The following is a 19,703-nucleotide window of genomic DNA, read 5'->3' as shown; positions in this document are numbered from 1 at the left end:
GCTTAACCCACAGTACCCATTTCTTAAAAGGGTAGGTGGGCCCCAGAGCCAATCTGAATGCTGTGGAGAAAAAAAACTCTCTTGCCCTGCCAGAAATCGAATCCCAGTTACTCTGCTATCCAGCCTGTAGCCTGCTGCTGTACCAACTGAGCTCTCCTGGCTTCCTCTGTTAACTGCTTAAATAATTAACAGGGGGAATACTTCCAATATACGCATACAGTGGCCGTCCTGTAGTGCACACAATTTCACCTGTCACTTCACAACATGTTTCGGCAACACAGTGCCATCATCAGGTGTCCCAACTACGTCAACCTATTGCATTGCTTGCCCTCATATATTTTCACAAACCATTTAAAAAGTATTTAAAAGTCCGTATTTGTCAACTACGATAAATTTACACTCGCTATATACAGACTTTTTAAATACTTTTTAAATGGTTTGTGAAAACATATGAGGGCAAGCAATGCAATAGATTGACGTAGTTGGGACATCTGATGATGGCACTATGTTGCCGAAACATGTTGTGAAGTGACAGGTGAAATTGTGTGCACTACAGGACGGCCACTGTATACATATAATGGATGAAAATCAGTGCAACAGGACACTAAAATATAACATTAGGGGGAATACAGCCTCGTGAGGTTACTTTCTTCCCTTCACCATTAGGACCCACATGCCAGAGTATCGTGAGCGAGTCTAGCATCATGCTGCCCTTAAGTTACAGCCCGGTAACCGGCACCAATAGCAGCGAGAAGTTTTAAATCCCTTGCTTACCTACAATTTGAGTTAAGATCTGAGATCCACTAAGAATTTTGAGCAACACTTAAGTGAAATTTGATTCCTATCAGAGGAAATAGATTTTTCTCTTCTCCGCAGCACCAAAACTGGTGATCCTGGGGCCCATCCAGGCTCACATCCAATTCCCTGGGACTAAAGAAGCTGGAGCACTGGGCTGACTTCTCACTTCCACGTACTCCCAAAATAGATCTCATATGTCTTCATGGCATGCTACTTAATTAAGCAGAGGGAATTCTTTTTACCTCTTATTTAACAGATGTAATTATAAGTTTATTATTTGGTTTATTCTGATTAGGTTATTACCGAGATTTTCCCTGATTGAGGGGGTCCTGGGAAGCATGGGTATGAGGGAAAGGCATGATTTGTGCTAGGTGGATATGGGAATGAAGTTGAAGGGTAATTGGGGTATACAGAAGGGTACGGCGGGTATGGATACTGATTAGACGCAGCAGGCTGGTAACTTAAACCTGTCGGGTATGGTGGATAAGGCGCCGCGCTTGATCCTGAGCTCCCACCAGGCATCGGCATGTACGCTGCAACAAACATATGAACAGTTTTTTTTACAACATCTGATGTGATTCTGTATCCAGAGTTCTGGAGACTGTCTCCACATCTTGATGACAAACTTATGAAATATTTCTTTTTATGGGTTATTTTACAGTGTCTTCAGTAGCCAGACTGTCCAGCATTGAATTGCAGGATAACTGACAAACTGCATCACTCCAAGTCTAGGATGGTAACCAGCTACCAACAAGGCACTGGTCATCACTGGAAAGAAGCACTATGATGGCTAGCAAGCAATATGAAGTGTACCATGACTGACCACATGAATTTGCCCACTGTTCCCTCAGTGATCTGTGCCCGGACAGGAACATGAGGTTCCGAGTGGACAAACGCATCACTCATCACACCAAAACTTGATGACAGAGCCAGTGTCTGAAATATTAAATTCTGGCTCCATTTTTACATGACTGATAGCCCAAGAATAATTTGTTAAATATGTATCGCAATGGGGGCACGTGGTAGCATAGTTGGTTGAGACGCTATGCTGCAGGCCGCAAGGTCGCGGGTTCAAGTCCCAATGAGGTCATTGGATTTTTTCAATTGACCTAATCCTTCCAGTTGCACTATGGCCCTGGGGCCAACTCAGCCTCTAAGAGAAATGAGTACCAGGAATTAATTAAATAATTATCCTAGGGAGTAAAGCGCGGATGGTGCATAAGGCAGACAACCTTATCGCCATATTTGAGCCGATTGTCTAGATAGTGCGGGACCCTCAATGTCTCACAACCCTACGGGCCTTCACGGCCTGTTACAGGGATAGCTTTACTTTTTACGTATCGCAATGCATTTTATATCCACTAGATATAATAGAAATTAACTACTTTATATATCTGAAGGTATGTTTATATCTCTACATAATATTTCAAACAGTGAGGTCCAATGTTCCATTAATTATCATCATCAAACCTGACACTAAATGCAGAATTCACATTTCACTCTTAAATGGAAAGAAAAACACACACACACACTTAACAAAAGTTAAATTCTGTTTTAAAGCTCTGTTTCCACATGACTTTTCAGAACCCTACAACAAGCAACAGCTGTTCTGCTCCCATCAAACAAGTTCATAAAACTAGCATGTTGGTATTACTGACAGATGCTACCACAGAAAGCTTATGCTCCTGAACACACACTTTACTTCAAACTTTGTTAAACAACAAAGATTACTCAGACTTACTGCATTTTTGGACTTTGTCCATCATCCAGAATTCTAAAAACTAGAAAACACGTTTCAGAAATTAGATCTGTTTCTGCCCTCAGGTGAGGGGGGGGAGGCACTACTGTCTTGGATCCCTTTGAAAGAGATAACCTCAACCTCAAACACTGGACAACCCATGTCTAGCTTAGGATGATGGACAAAGTCTGAAAACCCACTAACTCTTGAGCGTTATAAAACATTGTCAGAACCCTTTAGAAATCTACTAACAAATATTACTGATGACACAGTGATGATTCATGCAGAATTATAAACTAAAAAAGGCTCTTGCATTTTAGGAAGCCCTGTTAAATAACAGGTAAACAGGAAATAAATTCAACAGAACAAACCAGACAAAAGATTAGAAACTTTACACAGTGCAGACGGCTGGTTATGGATCGAATGCAATGCGACACGTGAAGAACGCTTAATTAACCCTTTGCTTCTCCCAACTTAGCAAGACTTTCTGAGATCTTTGAACACAGTGTAGATTGTGATTTGTTTTACAATACTATCAGTAGCTAGGCTACATATGTCAAATGCTAGGATCACAGATGAACGACGGTTTCAAAAGGATTCAGAAGGAAGCAGCTGTGGCCAAAATCAGGTACTATCCAAACATCTGCCTGAAGGAAGTGAAGAAATCCACAAAAGAACCTTGGTCAGCACAGCAGGTGTGCTGAACACCTCCCAGATACAACTCAAGAGTGGTATAGCTAGACCAATCCATTCAGGTTCTAAGATGGTAAAACACAGTAGAAATCTCATTTAATACTAAAATACTTGGATAAAACAGGATTGGTAGCACAACTCTCTGGCTTTAAATGGGATGGCAAAGGGCTAATAAAACAGACTACTGCCAGAGTGCAAACTATTAACACAATTTATATATAATTACCAGACCAGACTTTTTTCCTGCTAAAGTACAATCGACAAGTCTCGTGTAGGTTGTTAAGAAAATTGCCTCTAGGTTTGATGGCCAGGGATTGATCCTGTGTAGGGATGTTGAGGTTTTTCCCTTTTTCGTGACATCCCAAATGGCTGTGAGGTCCACACAGCCCTGTATCTAACAAGAATCAAGGATATTTTTCTGAAGGTAAAGAAGGCTGAAGCATAAAGACTATAACTAGTACCTATACCCACAATATTGCAACTGAACTTAATTTTGAGTCAGAATTTCTCAATCTTTCTCATGACTAGGCTATGAGCTGGACAACCAAGGATTCGGGGTTCCAATTCCACCAAGGACAAGACAATTTTTCCTCCACAGACTTTGCACTGACTTCAGATGTAACATAGCTTCACATAAAATGTGTATCTGGAACTCTTTCCCTAGGAGGTAGAGCAGCCAGAGCATGAAGGTGACTACTCATCTTAATCTAGTGCCAAGGTTAAGGATGCATGAAGCTGTACCTCTCCGCTGCCCCATACGTGTTCATGGCATATTGCTTGATTAAGCACGGGCACAACTTTGCCTTTACCTCCACAACATCTCTCCCCTCGACAACTTCGTCAAACCAATCACAGCCAGAAACATGCCTGGGCTTGTCACTTATCAAACACAGCCCATGACAGAATACACTAAAATTCAATGACTCCAGATACTTACGTTGGGTGGGGTATGGGGTGGAAGACTGCATGTCAGGACGTTTGGCATATACAGGGGGCTGCTCTCCAAAAGTCACTATCATAACCTGAATCAAACCTAGGAGGTCAGATGAGTTCTGGGAAAATAAAAGAAATAAGACTGTTATTATACTAAGTTTCATTTTACACATGAACATCCAGGTGCACAAGAATTGAGACATCTTAACATTACATCATCTAAGTACAATTTAACACTTCAACTACCAAATGCTGCATATCCAGCCGATAACTATGATCTATAGGAAGGCCTCTATTTTGGGATGTGACAGCACGTAATATGGCACAAGTTTACCATTTTGGTGGGACAAACTCCCTTTCGCTTTGTTTACTCAAATGACTCTGAGAACAAAGGCAGAATGTTTCGTGAAATGTTGGTAAATTTCTACCAGACTGTATGCTTCCACACTGATAAGATAGTAGTACACTACAATCTACTTCAAAATTTTTGCAGTACACTGTTCATATCCCATAGATGTAGGTACAGCTGAAGCAGACTGGCATATCATTGTAACATTTCACCTGCAAGAACTGAGGGAACCACAAACTTTACAACTGTTCATGAATCTGGCAGACTTCTGGGATCTCACACTGTGTAGTTTAGACACAAAGAAATGTTTCAGACAAGAATGCTGCTTCAGGTACTCTGCGTAGAGTGCAGGTGGTGGTACAGGGGTAGTGTTCCTAAGAACTGCCGAGTATACTGAAAACGTATGAAACAGCAAACACTGAATGGACAGTCAATACAGTGGCGTAGGAAACAATGTGAGTCACACTGGTAAGATGAATCAAAGAAATTGCGTGTGCATCTTAGTGGACATGCCGTGGGCCACAGACAAGACAGGTACGTTACTCACAGAACAAATAAAACTGCAGATATGCGAAAACACGCATAACAAAAACACGACTGATGAGAATCATCTGTATCCATCTTGCAAATGCACTGTCAGAGCATACAAGACTGTCACCTGGAAAAAAATGACGTACAGGCTGGGTGTTACTTACCGGAACCCAATCATGAAGATAAGGCAAATATATCTTGCCGTTATGATCGACAAATATCGACACCTTGATCTGCATACCAGACGTTGGCTTCACGTAGCACATCGGTGCATTATACGGGTGAGTATCCATCAGCCAGATACATATAGGAATGTTGTACGTGTTACCTACATAAATAAAGTTCCACATTAAGATCATGTACACATGATTCAAAACTTTCACAAGTAATCAGCCGTGTGAAGGTGCAATTACTAGCCAATGTTTTGGAGTCCTGTACCAGATTGGACAACATGACCACCAGACTTCACTTACAGTTTTCCCTTTTGTGTTGGACAACCCACAACATACTCTGTGGATACAGATACAACATGGGCGCAGAATCACTCACCATACCGACCTCTGATAACAGAAACAGCCTCTGACACATCTGACACTGATTCCACTTCACACAGCTGACTGCCCATGAAGATTCTGTATCATTTATATAGTTCGTTGATACAAATGTTACTAAACAAACATCTCAATTTGTTACAGTAACATGATGTTTCGAAAAATGGTTCTGTTTGTCATGAGGTGCAAAATAAAAGCTGCTCATCTTGGTCCATTAGATAAAAACTAACCTCTATCCTGGATCTTCTCTCCAGACTCACCTGAAGATATAAATCAGCTCCATCTAACGGATCCAACAACAAACCCAGTTTCCAAAATGTCGTGATTCTACACAGAAAATGACACAACCAAAATGTTCAATATATGTCTCCATCTAACAACACGCCATCATGGCAAACTCAATTCAACTCTTCTCATGTCACAAAAAATTACTGAAACTCTTTAACAAGTGCTTATTTTATCAGCCAAAATTTCATTTCATTTTCCTGGCTATATCAGTCTAGTACAGTAAAAATGCCACTCCTGCTATTTAGCATAATTTACAGCAACTAAAATAAGGCAAATCCAAATGAACTGCAGATTCCAGAATCTATCATATACAATGCACAGACACAGGAATGGCCTGCAGAATATGTTGCAAGAGAAAGCCTCTTTCATTGCAGAACATAACATGAGAATGGCTAAAATAAGTTCCATTTAGAAACACAGAATAATAATAATAAAAACAGAACAATATCCTGCAGCCATGTTCTATTAATTACATTTCTTTGAGTAAAAGGTTTCACTACATAACAAATGCTCTGCTAAGTGATTTCTTTCATCAAGAATTGTAATAATATTTTATATTATAAAACACAGCAATAAAATATTAAACCAAAATTAACCTAAAATTTTAGTTTCTTGAGGCACTATGCTGAGAGCCAGAAGGATGCATGAGATCACCTTGCTGTCTGTGTATCCACCTGCATCTGTCCATTTGTCTGTCTGTCCACCTGTCTGTGTATCCACCCTGTTTTTGTTACGAGGCTTCTGAGATCACATTACTACGTGTCTGTGTGACCCCCTAATTTTTTTGTTTCCTATGCACATCATATCAAATTGGCTTATGACATCACCCTGCTGTCTGCCCCCCTCCCTAATATTTTTCTCTGCTGTCCATGTCATATCAAGGGGAAAATAGGTGATCAGATCTTCCCAGAAGTTCTTGTCATATTATCCTCCCATCTACATCAAGGTTTTCCACTTGTCTCTTTCCAATGAACCTGATTTAGAGGGGTTCATAACATTAGCATCCTTATTTCTTTACTTAATTTAATATCACAAAAATTTAAACTGACACATTTTTAATATTATTTAAATTTATTCATGCTCGCTTACCTTCATATAGTACAGGAATGGTACCACACAGATTTAGTAACTGCTTCATCATGCCACTTGAAAACACTTCGTGAAGAAAGAAGGGAGAAAGTGTATCAGAAATTAACACCGAAATCCTACAGTACATGTAATGCACATACAGTGAAAATGATACTTAACCCTTCAAGGCCCAGGAGTCCCTATATTTACCACCTGCTCTAACATTAAAAATTGCTGCATTCTGCCCACACAGTGTATTTATTTGTGTGTTCCATATGGTTGTCACAATAAACAGAGGCTGTTTCCCCAAACAGCATTAACTGACTGGGCTTTGTCATGGAGATATAATTTGTTTCCTGAGAGGAAAAGGCAGAGTTTTAAATATGGTTTATAAGAACTTCAAGCTCTATTAATGTTCAATGATTAGAAGTCAATAATCCCAGTATCAAAGTTCTGTTTAACTGAGTTCTCGGTTTAGTGTTCAAATCCACTGGTCTGCCAAAGAAACTTCAAGCGGTGGGATTTCACTATATTCACACAGCAGAACCTTGATCATTTCTTCTGGTAGAGATCAATATGTAACATTCAGAACTAAATTATGCACACAAGGTCCTTTACAGTGTCTGGGTATGAAAACAGGGCTGTAGTCTAGTCAAGCCAAGGCTGTCAATAGTTGCATCCTAGCCCTTTTCTAAGTACCAGGCTAAGATCCTGGCACTTCTTTTAGACACACTGACATGAAACAGAGTTCTTCTAGCTTGCATAAGTTCTGACCTCTGTGGTGAAAGCATCAGCATCTTAAAGTATGTGCCTTTCATGATCTGTCTGTCATTCATCTCAGCGTTCAAAAATCTGAAGTTATTGCTAGGTACTAAGAGAAAAACTCATATTATAAATTCTACACATCTATTTAAACCCAGAACTGCATGCTCGATCATCCTAACACTTTAATTTTCAGGGTTACAAGCCTGGTATGTACGGGGGAGTCAGTAAACAGGTTACAAATGGTAGTAAAACAGCTGTAATGGACATAGCAGGTTTTCTATGTATATCAGTAGGCAGCAGCGGGGTACACGGTAGCATAGTTGGTTGAGGCACTATGCTACAAGCCGGAAGGTCACGGGTTCAAGTCCAGACAAGGTCATTGGATTTTTTTCAATTGACCTAATCATTCCAGCTGCACTATGGCCCTGGGGTCGACTCAGCCTCTAACAGAAATGAGTACCAGGAATTAATGAAATAATTTTCCTGGGGAGTAAAGCGCAGCCAACGCGTAAGGCTGACAACCTTACCACCATCATTGAGCCAATTGTCTAGATAATGTGGGACCCTCAACGTCTCTCTACAGTATGGTCCTTCAGGGCCTGTTATAGGGATAGCTTTACTTTAATTACTTTTGTCACTAGGTAGCAGCACAGTCCAGCTTCATGACAGTCTACGTAGCAGACGCGCATGTTCAGAGGATTGTTTCAGTAGTCAGAATGGTGAGTGTGCTTAAGGAGCATACTACCAGAGAGCAGTGTTCTGCTGTGTGGTTTCTGTGGGTAAAAGGGCTCACTGCAAAGGATATTGATAAAGAAATGTTTCCTGTTTACAGTGAGAAGCACCACCCATGTAAGACACCTTGCTGCTGCTGCTGCTGATGATGATGATGATGATGAGGTTGAAATGAAGGTGTAAATGTGGCTGAGACAACAGTCAAAAGACTTCTGTGCTGCAGGTTTCAACGCACTGGTAAAGAGATGGGACAAATGTATCAATGTTGGTGGAGTATATGTAGAGAACTAATGTTTTTTCCAGGCTCAAATATCATGTTTTATGTTTTATATCGATTTTAACCTGTTTACTGACTTTCCCTCATAACTGCCAGAATACCTCATTATGTTACTATGATTTATGCAAACTCTCTGGTTCAACACCCCTAACATCAAAGACTACCCCAGACATGAACCTGAGCCAGTTCCATCCACACAATCTATTTCCCCCAAAGACCAAACTGAAGTTAGCCCTCCTATCTTAGTTCTCGCATTCTAAGCAGTCACTCTGCAAGTTATAACCAACCAAACCCATTGAGCAGAGCCATTCCCCAGAAGCCAACAGTACACCAAGCTAATCAAGAAATTCCCCACCATTTAGGGACCCAACAGTTCATCACTGAGAAGGTTTTTGTCTTCTGGGCTTGTAAGCCATACAGTCTGGTAGACATGGAGGAAACTGCTGCCTCCATCTTCAGGGAGATGACACTCTTAGATGGATACACAGGTTTCCTCTGAAATATTGGTGCTATCTCCCACACTATATAATGTCACTTCCCAGAAGACCATGAACCGCAAGTGACTTAAACAAAAGGAGATACAATGGTTCATACCAAAAGAAATAATCAAGATCTTAAAGTCATATATCTCCAAGCTCTTTTCCAGTTATGAATATATTCAAAAATTTTGCTACTAATTCATGGCATACACATACACGACCCATGAAGCAGTCTTCCCTGGAATTCTAAGCAACTGTTAAAGTTAGCTGGGAGCCAAACTATGGGGCGTGTCATGCATGCAATCACTATAAAACATACCGAGATGCAACAGATACTGACACCTAGAAGTGTACCACTCTCTGACCTAGAGACACCATTACAGGTGTTGCATTCCTGACAACAGCCATCTGTATCGAAACTGCACAGAACACACACTGGGCATTGCAGAGAAGCAGGAAATGATATGACAGAGAAAATGGCAGGGTGAATCAGAGGAACACATATACCCTGGGCATGCAGAGAATGCTTTTGCCAAGGTCGCGGTCAGGACACCGATGCTTCTCATGACACTGAAACAATACCGCTGATAACAGAACCTTCACTCTCATCACTACTGTGGTGAAACTCCCATTTAGAGGGCAAGGGATGCAAACATTAACAAAAAAAAAAAACTCCGTGGCTTCAGTCCACAAGCGAACTATACCGACCAAGTGACTGCCGCTTGTCAGCAAAGTTAGTGCCAACTTTAGTGGACAGAGGGTATCATGTGGTCAGCATGATGAATCCCCATGGCCGTTAATTTCGGTTTTCTAGACTGGAGCCACTACTTTTCCATTCAAATAGCTCCTCTATTATCCTCACAAGGTTGAGTGGACCCCGTTCCAAACACACTACTTCTCAGAAAATCTGGTAGCACCGGGAATCGAACCCGGACCTCTGGATCTGTAGCCAGGAACTATGACCACTAGACTACAGAGGCAGTCAAAATTAACATTAAACCGATGAAAATCCTAAATGCATTTAACGCTGAAATTACTGTCTTGAGATCACTAAACCTGGACATTAAACGTGGGTTCCAATGTATCAAAAAGTCAAAACCAGAAGACAGCCTCTTCCATTCTTCAAGGAGTTCATGAGATACTGACTTTGTCCACAGTGTCCAGACTTACTTAGGGGCCCCTCCTATGCACACAGTACCAGGCTCTCTTGCCCAGCCAGTGCATAAAGCTGACCACTCAGCCTGATAAATGCCAAGGATAAGAGTGGACATAACTATACCTCCACTACCCCATACATCTTCACGATGTGGTGGTTAATTAGCCAAACACACAGACAACTTTACCTCTTACCTCTTTCTTAATGCCGATGCCCATGGTCATGTGACGTCCAAATTAAAGTTACCTGCTGTGACAAGGCCATTACTCACCTTTGTAAGTCACGGGGATCGTCCCTTCAAGGTTAAACAGCTCCCTCTTGCTCCCGTCATTGAAAACTGACAAGAAGACAAAACACAAGAGGAGTGGACTGTCAGTTACTGGGATCTCCTGTTAATTCAGGCAAATGCAACTAAACGGCACACATTCACACACGGATCACAGTCGTCACTGAGAAGCTAAGAGTCACTTGCTCGCCAAGAAAGTAATCACCTTTTTTGTGAAACCCACAAATTGATTACAATGTCCACATGAGCCTGCCACTGGACCCTATCCAAGTCCACACCTTTGCACCCTATTTCCTTCAGTTCAATTTTCATATTACCCACCCCATCTATGCCTAGGTCTCCCAAGTGTTCTCTCCCTTTCAGAAATCTCACTAAAATCTTATATGCATTAAGAAGAAAATTATGTTTCTAGAAAGATCACAGAATCAAGGAGAATGGGATGAGAGAGAGGTGCTAGGAAAGCCTGAACAGACCACTAGCGCAAATGAGGAACAGACAAGAGGAAAACACTCAAACTGACCTCAAAGAAATAGAATGGGGGATACAGATTGGATTCATTTAGCTCAGACAGAGATCAGTGTTGGGCTCCTGTGAGCATGGAAATGAACATTCGAGATTCATAAAATGTTGGGAATTTCTTCAGTAGTTGAATAACTATCAGCTTCTCAAGAAGGACTTAGCTCCATGGAGATAGTTACATAAAAGATTTTGGTCCCTTCGGATGTGACCCCCACGTAGTACGGTAGATGGGTACCCAATTTCGAAGTAACCTGCTGCCTCCATCTTCAGAGTACTGCAGGCAACCGCCAACCTGCAGATGCCACGACTATCACTTGAGATGAGACCTTTGTCCCGCGGATACTGGGAGGGGAAAACACTTTGGGGTTTATGAATTACGGGGTCTGCGGAACCAACACTGTGTATTACCGCTTTTAAATTATAATTGCGTACAATGATGGTCAATCTTTACATGATTCCTCCTTCAAGGTTGCCTCTCAGTGATCACTCCGTCATCGTCATTCCTCTTATTCACACCAATTTGCTCCCAGCTTGCTGTCCGTACACACTACTCGCTACCCCTCCTGTTACTCCCTTCTCTGTTCTCTGTCTACACTCCAACTGTCCTCCCACTCACCCTCAGGCAGCTCACACCCACAAGTCCCCCAGTGGTCATTACTGGAAAATAAGAGGCAGCCAAGGGTCAAGCCAGGTGACAGTCCCGCGTCTGTTTTCCGAGATGTCTATCTTAAACCTTCTGAGGTCTCCAAGGCACACGGGCAGGCAACTGAAGACTCCCTCTAGCACGTCTACAATGTCAAATCATGGATTTATCACTCAAAATCCCTGCCTATCTCGACAGAAGAGAACACTAGGAGCAAACCGGCGACGTTACTGACAACAGTGACACCATAAGCCTAAGTAGGACTATGTTGAATTACAATTAGACGGTCGCGGGATGGTACCTCGCTGTAAGAGCGCCTCTCAGGGTGTGAAAACAATGTATAAATTGGTCATAACCACAATTAAATAATTTTCAGTGAGGGAAATAGGGTTACAGTACCCTAAAGATGGAGACATCAGACCCCTCTCCCCTTGAAACACTGGTAACAATTTACCAGACTGCATGCCATCACATCTCAGAAAACTGCACTCATCAGACTCACTGCTGTGAGAAACTCAGTCTCATAAATTATCAGTACATTCATTGGAAAACCATTAATCTTCATCTTTGGAGAATATAATATCCCGAATACTTGCATACCGTCTGCATATCAAAATATTTTATATTCAACATACAGTAAACCCTCGCTAATCCAAAGTAATTGGGGGAGGGGGCAGAGGTCATCCAGGTTAAGCAATAATCCAGATTAGTGAAGCACATCGTAGCCCTAAAAAGGCAAAAAACTTAGAACACAAATAAATGGAAAATTTAATGATAAAAGTAGTGCTGATTAAAATAAATAGAAAAATATTACTGCACAGCTTTCATTTAAAAACTGTAAAAAGACAATACATTTATTTATCAAGAGAAGATTCAGAATTTGAACGTAATAATGACTCATCTCCCTTCCTAAATGCCACACATCTTTTAACAGTGTGTACCAAACTTGAACAGCATTTTGTATTTTTCATATTTCGATTCAGATTAACTGTAACAGGATCAGCGAGGGTTTACTCTAACCTAAACTTCATACGAAGCACATATGCGATATCAGACAGACAGACTTATATAAAAGTACGTACTTTAAAGGTTCACAAAACACACACGATGTAGTACGTTTAAATACAAGTTCCTAAAACTGAGACACATAGTACCAGAATGTGTGTGTGTGTGTGTTTACACCAGACTTCTATCTACTTAGAGGTCCATCTTCTGGGCCGTAACACCATGTGGTCTGGTAGAAGTCCACTGACATTTGGAGGAAGATACTGCCTCCATCTTCAGGCTCAAACAGTATGCCAAGCAAGGAATGTTGGCTTGGAGCCTCCTTCTTGCTGGTATCTAGCTTGGCTTTCTCTTCAACCCTAGGATGGAGGCACCATGTTTCTTCAAAACCTCAGTGAACTTCTAGCTGACTCTAACAGCCGCCGCTGTCAGAACCTATCCATTTGGTGGCTGTTCACTGAATCTTACAATGCACCTCTCTTGCCTTATTTAATGACATTCCTTTAACTGCAAAGGTTACACAGTACAAACTGGAGAATGATTATGAACGAGGAACAATGGACATTTCTCACTGCACTGCTAATCAGCACACGCATGCATGCACGCACACACACAGTGTACTGTGGTGTATAAGCAAACACACACACACACACGTGATTCAAAAGCAAGTGAGTATGGATTAGCTGAGTGTCTCATATAAAGCAAACTTATGCCTACGTGCAACAAGCATGACACGCACTAGCAGACTCACTACATTATTTTGAAAATGGAGGACAACTTTACATACATTTTACTAATTTTAATGCAATTTTAACTTGAAACACTTATTACATTTATTACTCGAGAAATTAATAAACAGGAGGTAGGAGAAAAACTGCATAATGAGGAGCTTCATAATTTGTACCCTTCTACAAGTATAATTAGAATGATCAAGTCAAGGGGGATGAGGTGGGCAGGGCATGTAGCACGAATGGGGGGGAAGAGGAATGCATATAGGATATTGGTGGGAAAACCAGAAGGAAAGAGACCACTGGGAAGACCAAGACACAGGTGGGTGGACAATATTAAAATGGATCTTAAGAGAGACAGGTTGGAAGGGTATGGATTGGATTGATCTGGCTCCGGATAGGGACCAGTAGAGGTCTCTTGTGAACATGATAATGAACCTTCGGGTTCCATAAAATGCTGGGAAGTTCTTGAGCAGCTGCAGATTTGGCTCCTCCTCAAGAAGGGCTCAGCTCCATAAATAAGTAAGTATGAATGTAGGAGGGGTGGTCCTTCTTGCACTTGCACCGCGACCACAGTGATCTGCTGTGCCTCAAATAAGTAAGTAAGTAAGATTGTTACATGCCACAGTTTGCATATTACAAATAAAATTTCAAATAACTATACTGTGGCCACAGAATGAAGCCCCACAGATGGTGGGGAAGATAGCAGTCAAGTCTGCTCCCTCTCTACCTTTATATTCCCTGCAGCCACCTCTAGCCTATGACACCTTGTCACCAGGGAAGGTTATCGCAACCAACATTAGTGAAAGAAGAATGTGTAGACTGGTTGGGAAAATGGGGGGGGGGAGCACAACAGTACAAGGGCCATGTACAGAGAACTGATCCACCAAACTCCTTTCCCTGGCCTCAGTATATCACTGACAAAACGAACAAGCTAAATTTTGTTGGAAAAATTAATGTGTGGGCAAAAAAGAGCTTGGAACAATACCCAGGTTTCTCTTCACATCACTGTACTACCACTTCTAACCTAATTTTGTGTTACACATATGGGCATCTCTCATTTAGCATGTTTTCAAAATTAATTTTCTTAACTGCCCCTTTCACATTACGCTTTCACTTTAGCAAAACCAGTTACACTGCCACTTTCGCTGTATCATCACACAAATTTTGTGTCCATAGGCCAGTCAGTTCCACCACATTCTGGTCGCTGACTTGACAATCATCACACGGGAATCACAAGTTCGCAAAAAGGATGCAATGCCATAAGACTGAAAGCAATAATATGTGTACGATGGTTGATTCGATACTGAATCGTGGTGGAAATGACTCCATCTTATGGAAATAAGTCTGTGAGATGGTATACCGGCATCATATGGTAAGTTTCACAGAGAAGATGACCATTATACAATTAAATTTCAATTTAACATGAACCAATAAGAACATTCCCTCCACCAAAGTTTCTGAGAAACATGAAGCCTCCATCTTCAGTGTCGAAGAATTAGCTTTGCTTCCTGACTCGTGTTGGCTTGTGCTTGGCTTATTCTCTGACCTTCAAAATGGAGGCGACATGTGCCTCCAAAACAAAGGCCGACTTGCAACGAACTGTACAATACTGAACTCATCATAACCACCGGTGTGAAAACCTCAAGTCCCATAAAAGATGAAAGAACTTACCGAATGGTTCCAGGTGTGTGGTAAGACTCGGATAGTGCTGAATCGTATTAATTACATCTCTTCGTGTAATATCCGGATTCTGGTACTGAAAAGAGAGACAAGCAGATATCAGGAAAAGTGCTTAACAAATACGATACTCTTCAGTCATGGAGACTCAAAACAACCAAATACAGAACAAGACGTGAGCTGCACTACACACCATAAGGAAACCATGACAACACATATCTCAGCCTCCACTCCGACGTAGTATAAATAACTTGGCAGCATGTAAATAACGTACAGTGCAAGAGACCCATAACATCATGACCTGCCCCCAACTCTACTATACGTGCAATACCTAGAACAATCAAGCCAGGAATAGAAAGTGTACCGTCAGATTGGTCAAACAGACATTCACAACCATCTTGAACTATTTACAATTAAATACATAACTTCATAATATGAACCCATACACACTGTGTGCAGTACTAAAATTCTTCTTAACTTTAATCTTAATTAATTTTAAATATATTTTCAACTAACTTCAATTTAATTTAATTTTATACAAATTCGGCTTAAGGACAAAGAGTAAACAAAACAAAATTTCACTGCTAAGCAATAATCACATAATCATATGGACAAATCACTTGTGTAGCTCAGTCCTTCTTGAGAAACTGCCAGTTGTGCAACTTCCCAGCATTTTATGGAACCCAAACATTCTTCACGATATTCACAAATCATGCGGACAAATACAAAGAAATATAATGCATATTTGAACAAATACTCAGCATCTGAGTACAGAGAAATACACCTGATGACGACCCAATAGGGGTCAGAACATGTTGTGATTAACATTAATGTAAATAACCTTCGTTATTACTTCTACCTGAATTGTTGCGTTCACAAATATACAGTTTTGAGTGACACACAACAGGACGCAATGCAGACAGATTGTTCATGATGACATTTTTTAATTACCCACCATCTTGAATTGAATGGGGCACACAAACTTTCATCTATGCTTATTAATGATGTTAATATATTGAGTGATAACACAAATACCATGAAGAAAAACCACTGAAGTTCCATGAAACAACAGAAGGATGGTTTACATGTAACCATAGAGAAAAGTGAGTATCCGTTGATGTCCAGTAGCCAAGATGCACGGCAAAATGATGACATTACAATAGTGACTAGGCAGAGTTCACACATTTGGCAACAACAGCAACAAATCAAAATCTGATTCACAAAAGAATTGAGAGGTGAGCAGAGTCTGGGAATGTGTGCTGCCATTCAGTTCAGAATCTTTTGTCTTCCTGTCCGATGTGTAGGAACATAAACATTAAAATGTAAAAATCTGTAACTTCTCCTGTACTTCTGTATGGGTGTGAAACTTAGTCTCTCTCATTAAGGCAAAAATACAGATTGAGGAAATTTAAGAACATGGTGCAGAGGAGAATATATAGAACCAAGAAGAAGGATGAATCAGGAAGACGGAGAAAACTTCATAACAAGGAGCTTCATCACTTGAACTCCTCACCAAACACAATTAGAATGATCAGGTCAAGGATGATGAGATGGGCAGGGCATCAAACACACACAGAAGAGAAATGCATACCATGTGTTTGTAAGCAAACCTCAAGGAAGGACACCCACTAGGAAGATTTAGGCATAACTGTAAGGATAATATTAACATGGATATTAAAGGAATAAGGTGTGAGGGTGTTGAATGAATGAACCTGGCTTAAAATACACAAATTTAAAGAGTACAATTCAGTGATCTTCATATACAAAGTTAACTACTGCACACATTCTGAGCACCTGGACAATTCCAATCTTTACTCAAATGCTTGTGTTGTCTCCACAGTGGTGATGTTAAGCAGAAAAGAACAAACAAAATCGTTATATTTCCCACAAAATTTTTAGAAGTGTTTATGGTCTCTTTCAAGAGCCCAGACAGCGTAGTCTGTATAGTAACTGGCTTCAGGCTGGATGACTGAGGAGTCGGAGTTCAAGTCCCGGCGGGGCAAGAATTTTCTCTTCTCTACGTCATCCAGACTAGCTATGGGATCCACCCAACCTCCTATACAATGCATACCAGGGGCTCTTTCCCTAGGGGTAAAGTGGCCAGGACATGAAGCTGACCACTCACCTCCAAGAAAACATGGACCTATACACCCACTCCCCCATACACCTTTATGGTGAAGTGCTTAATTAGTTAAGCACAGGGACAACTTTACCTTTATGGTCTCTTTCCATCCTAAATCTCACATGCATAATCCTGTACAGTAACAATGCACACTCTGGATGCTTGTGCATGAAACTTCACAAAAGGGAAAGAACCGACACAAAGAGAAACTTACATTAGATAGGGACTGTTTTATTTTTTCTTCATCTGTGTATAACATGATGGGTATGTGACTAAGCAGCTACAATAAGGGCTCTTCACAACCTGAAACACAGAAATGAAAGTAGGATCATGCTCTGGCATGTACGACACAGACAGACAGACAGACAGCTAGTGGAACAACACTCAGGGGTGACCTACACTTACAAGTGGATAAAGGGAAGTATCAGTGTGTATTTACCTTGAATAATGCCATCATGTCGGTTCAGCTTTCCATTTTAATACCATTACATGTGGGAATAGTCACTTACTACAGTATAATTTCTGTATCAGTTGGTTCAGGCACCACGCTACAAGCTGGCAGGTCACAGGTTCCATTCCCGATACGGTGGAGTTTTTTTCAATGACCTAATCCTTCGAGCCGCAATATGGCCCTGGGGTAGAGTCAGCCTCTAACAGAAATGAGTACCAGGAATCTTTCAGGGGGTAAAAGTTGGCTGGCGCATAAGGCAGACAACCTCACTGCCATCTGTGAGTCAATTGTCTAGAAAACGTGAGAGCCTCAACGTCTCACAACCCTATGGGCCTCCACAGCCTGTTACAGAAATAGCTTTACCTATTATTTTAATACAAAACTCATTCTTTACGTGAACAGTTCTCTTATCACTGCAGCTTTTAAAATACCTATCTTACTTAACTTTCAAGAAGCATCTATGAAACCTTGCGTAATTATTGCAAGAGAAAGCAACTCATTTTGTGCTATCCTCAACATACAAAACAATGTAATACCATACAATTACTAATGAAATCACATATTCTTTACAATCAGCACCTACAACACCAAAACAAAATGCAGGGACATTATCTTTAAATACGAATGAACCAGAAAAATCAACAGAGAATACATCATTTAATGCTTCAATATTTTACCTGCTTTCCAAATTAGTCTCTACCGAATAAGAAAAAGAGAACCAACCACATGTCAACACTTTACAGATATAAAGAAATCAGAGTTACCAATGTCAAGAGATTTGGTGTTATGACACTTCCCCGGGTTACGTCCGTAAAATCAGTTGCCCTGATATCCTAACCTACGCGAAAAGTGGGTGAAATGACATGCCAGAATGTGCTTTGCTGGCCCAAGAATTGTGGTCACTTCCCAATAAAACAGTGTCCGTAATTGTACATAAATATTACTTTTATTTACAGCCAGGATAACAAGCTATTTTAAGACTATGGCCATTGCCGATTACAACTACATAAATTAATTTGTACGTTTAATAAAGTATAAAAGTTGTACCTGTAACAGAAAAAGTAACTACTAAATAATTTATACACATCACCTGACTATGACACCGATATACCTCACGCAAATACACAGCCTAAGGGTTTTCCTTATGCCATCACAACGACATCTTTTACTCCTTGATGTTAAACTGTCCGTGATCACGGTCACAGATCACGGCAACTAAGGTAACTAGATATGCTAGATATTTGTGGTTCTTGAACGATTTCCGTCATGTTCACCAGAGGGCTCCGCACTCACTCTGAAGACGCGTAAACAAAATTTATATTTGGAATGTAAGAAATTGGTGTCGCTAAAGCAGAGAAGAGCGATTCCTCATCCATGAAAAAGGGGAGAGGATGTGGGAGTATTAACTCTACAATCAGTACTCCCTTACGTCACTGTCTCACACATTTTTCCGTATGCATTGTTCCTTCTATAGGAGTTTAGAGCGTAAAATACGTTATCTCATATGCATATTACCCAGTGATGCTAAGGGAGTAAGAGCCTACTTAAAAATTCTTGGCGACTTTCTTGCATTTTATATCTTCACACCACATACTCAAGTCCTTAATAAGCAATATTTCCTGGATATGGTACGTGAAATGCTCTGATTGTATGTAAGAATTCTACGGGTCAATATAAATCGATTTCGCATTCTAAGCAGATTAATGAACTTATTATGACATTTGTGACGCAGCTAGTAACGAAAGTAATAAAGGTTCAGTGAAAATAATCGTCGATTTCCTGAATGTACTAAATTAACAAGTTAAGTTAACATTAGTTTCAATTTCAACATACAAACGTCTCTTTAATTTTGTATAATAATACGGCTACTGTCTCCAGTGAAGCACATATACGAAATGCCGAACAGCACAA

General features: G+C 40.7%; 1 protein-coding gene across 7 annotated transcripts in view; it reads right to left on the bottom strand.

The window, feature by feature from the left end:
* The window catches only part of LOC111861808 (tumor susceptibility gene 101 protein), a 24,561-nt gene extending 5,508 nt beyond the window's left edge, over positions 1-19,053 (bottom strand). The window contains exons 1-8 of one of the 7 annotated variants that reach the window (XM_023846686.2): positions 18,883-19,053; positions 17,556-17,644; positions 15,214-15,298; positions 6,971-7,036; positions 5,207-5,370; positions 4,167-4,281; positions 3,456-3,623; positions 1,102-1,331 (exon numbers count right to left, since the gene is read on the bottom strand). In XM_023846686.2, the coding sequence (XP_023702454.1) occupies positions 1,102-1,331; positions 3,456-3,623; positions 4,167-4,281; positions 5,207-5,370; positions 6,971-7,036; positions 15,214-15,298; positions 17,556-17,600 (873 nt within the window). In that variant the 5' untranslated portion in view covers positions 17,601-17,644; positions 18,883-19,053. Of the gene's footprint in view, positions 1-1,101; positions 1,332-3,455; positions 3,624-4,166; positions 4,282-5,206; positions 5,371-6,970; positions 7,037-10,629; positions 10,696-15,213; positions 15,299-17,555; positions 17,645-18,839 lie in introns of all 7 variants that reach the window. The other 6 variants (XM_023846684.2, XM_023846685.2, XM_023846683.2 and 3 more) reach the window with 6 other exon arrangements.
* Positions 19,054-19,703: the final 650 nt, after the last annotated feature.

This window comes from Cryptotermes secundus, unplaced genomic scaffold (genome assembly GCF_002891405.2).
Source record: "Cryptotermes secundus unplaced genomic scaffold, Csec_1.0 scaffold620, whole genome shotgun sequence".
NCBI classification, from domain to species: Eukaryota; Metazoa; Arthropoda; class Insecta; order Blattodea; family Kalotermitidae; genus Cryptotermes; species Cryptotermes secundus.
The sequence above is the reverse complement of the archived record's forward strand: the minus strand, read 5'-3'. Positions and strand labels throughout refer to the sequence as shown.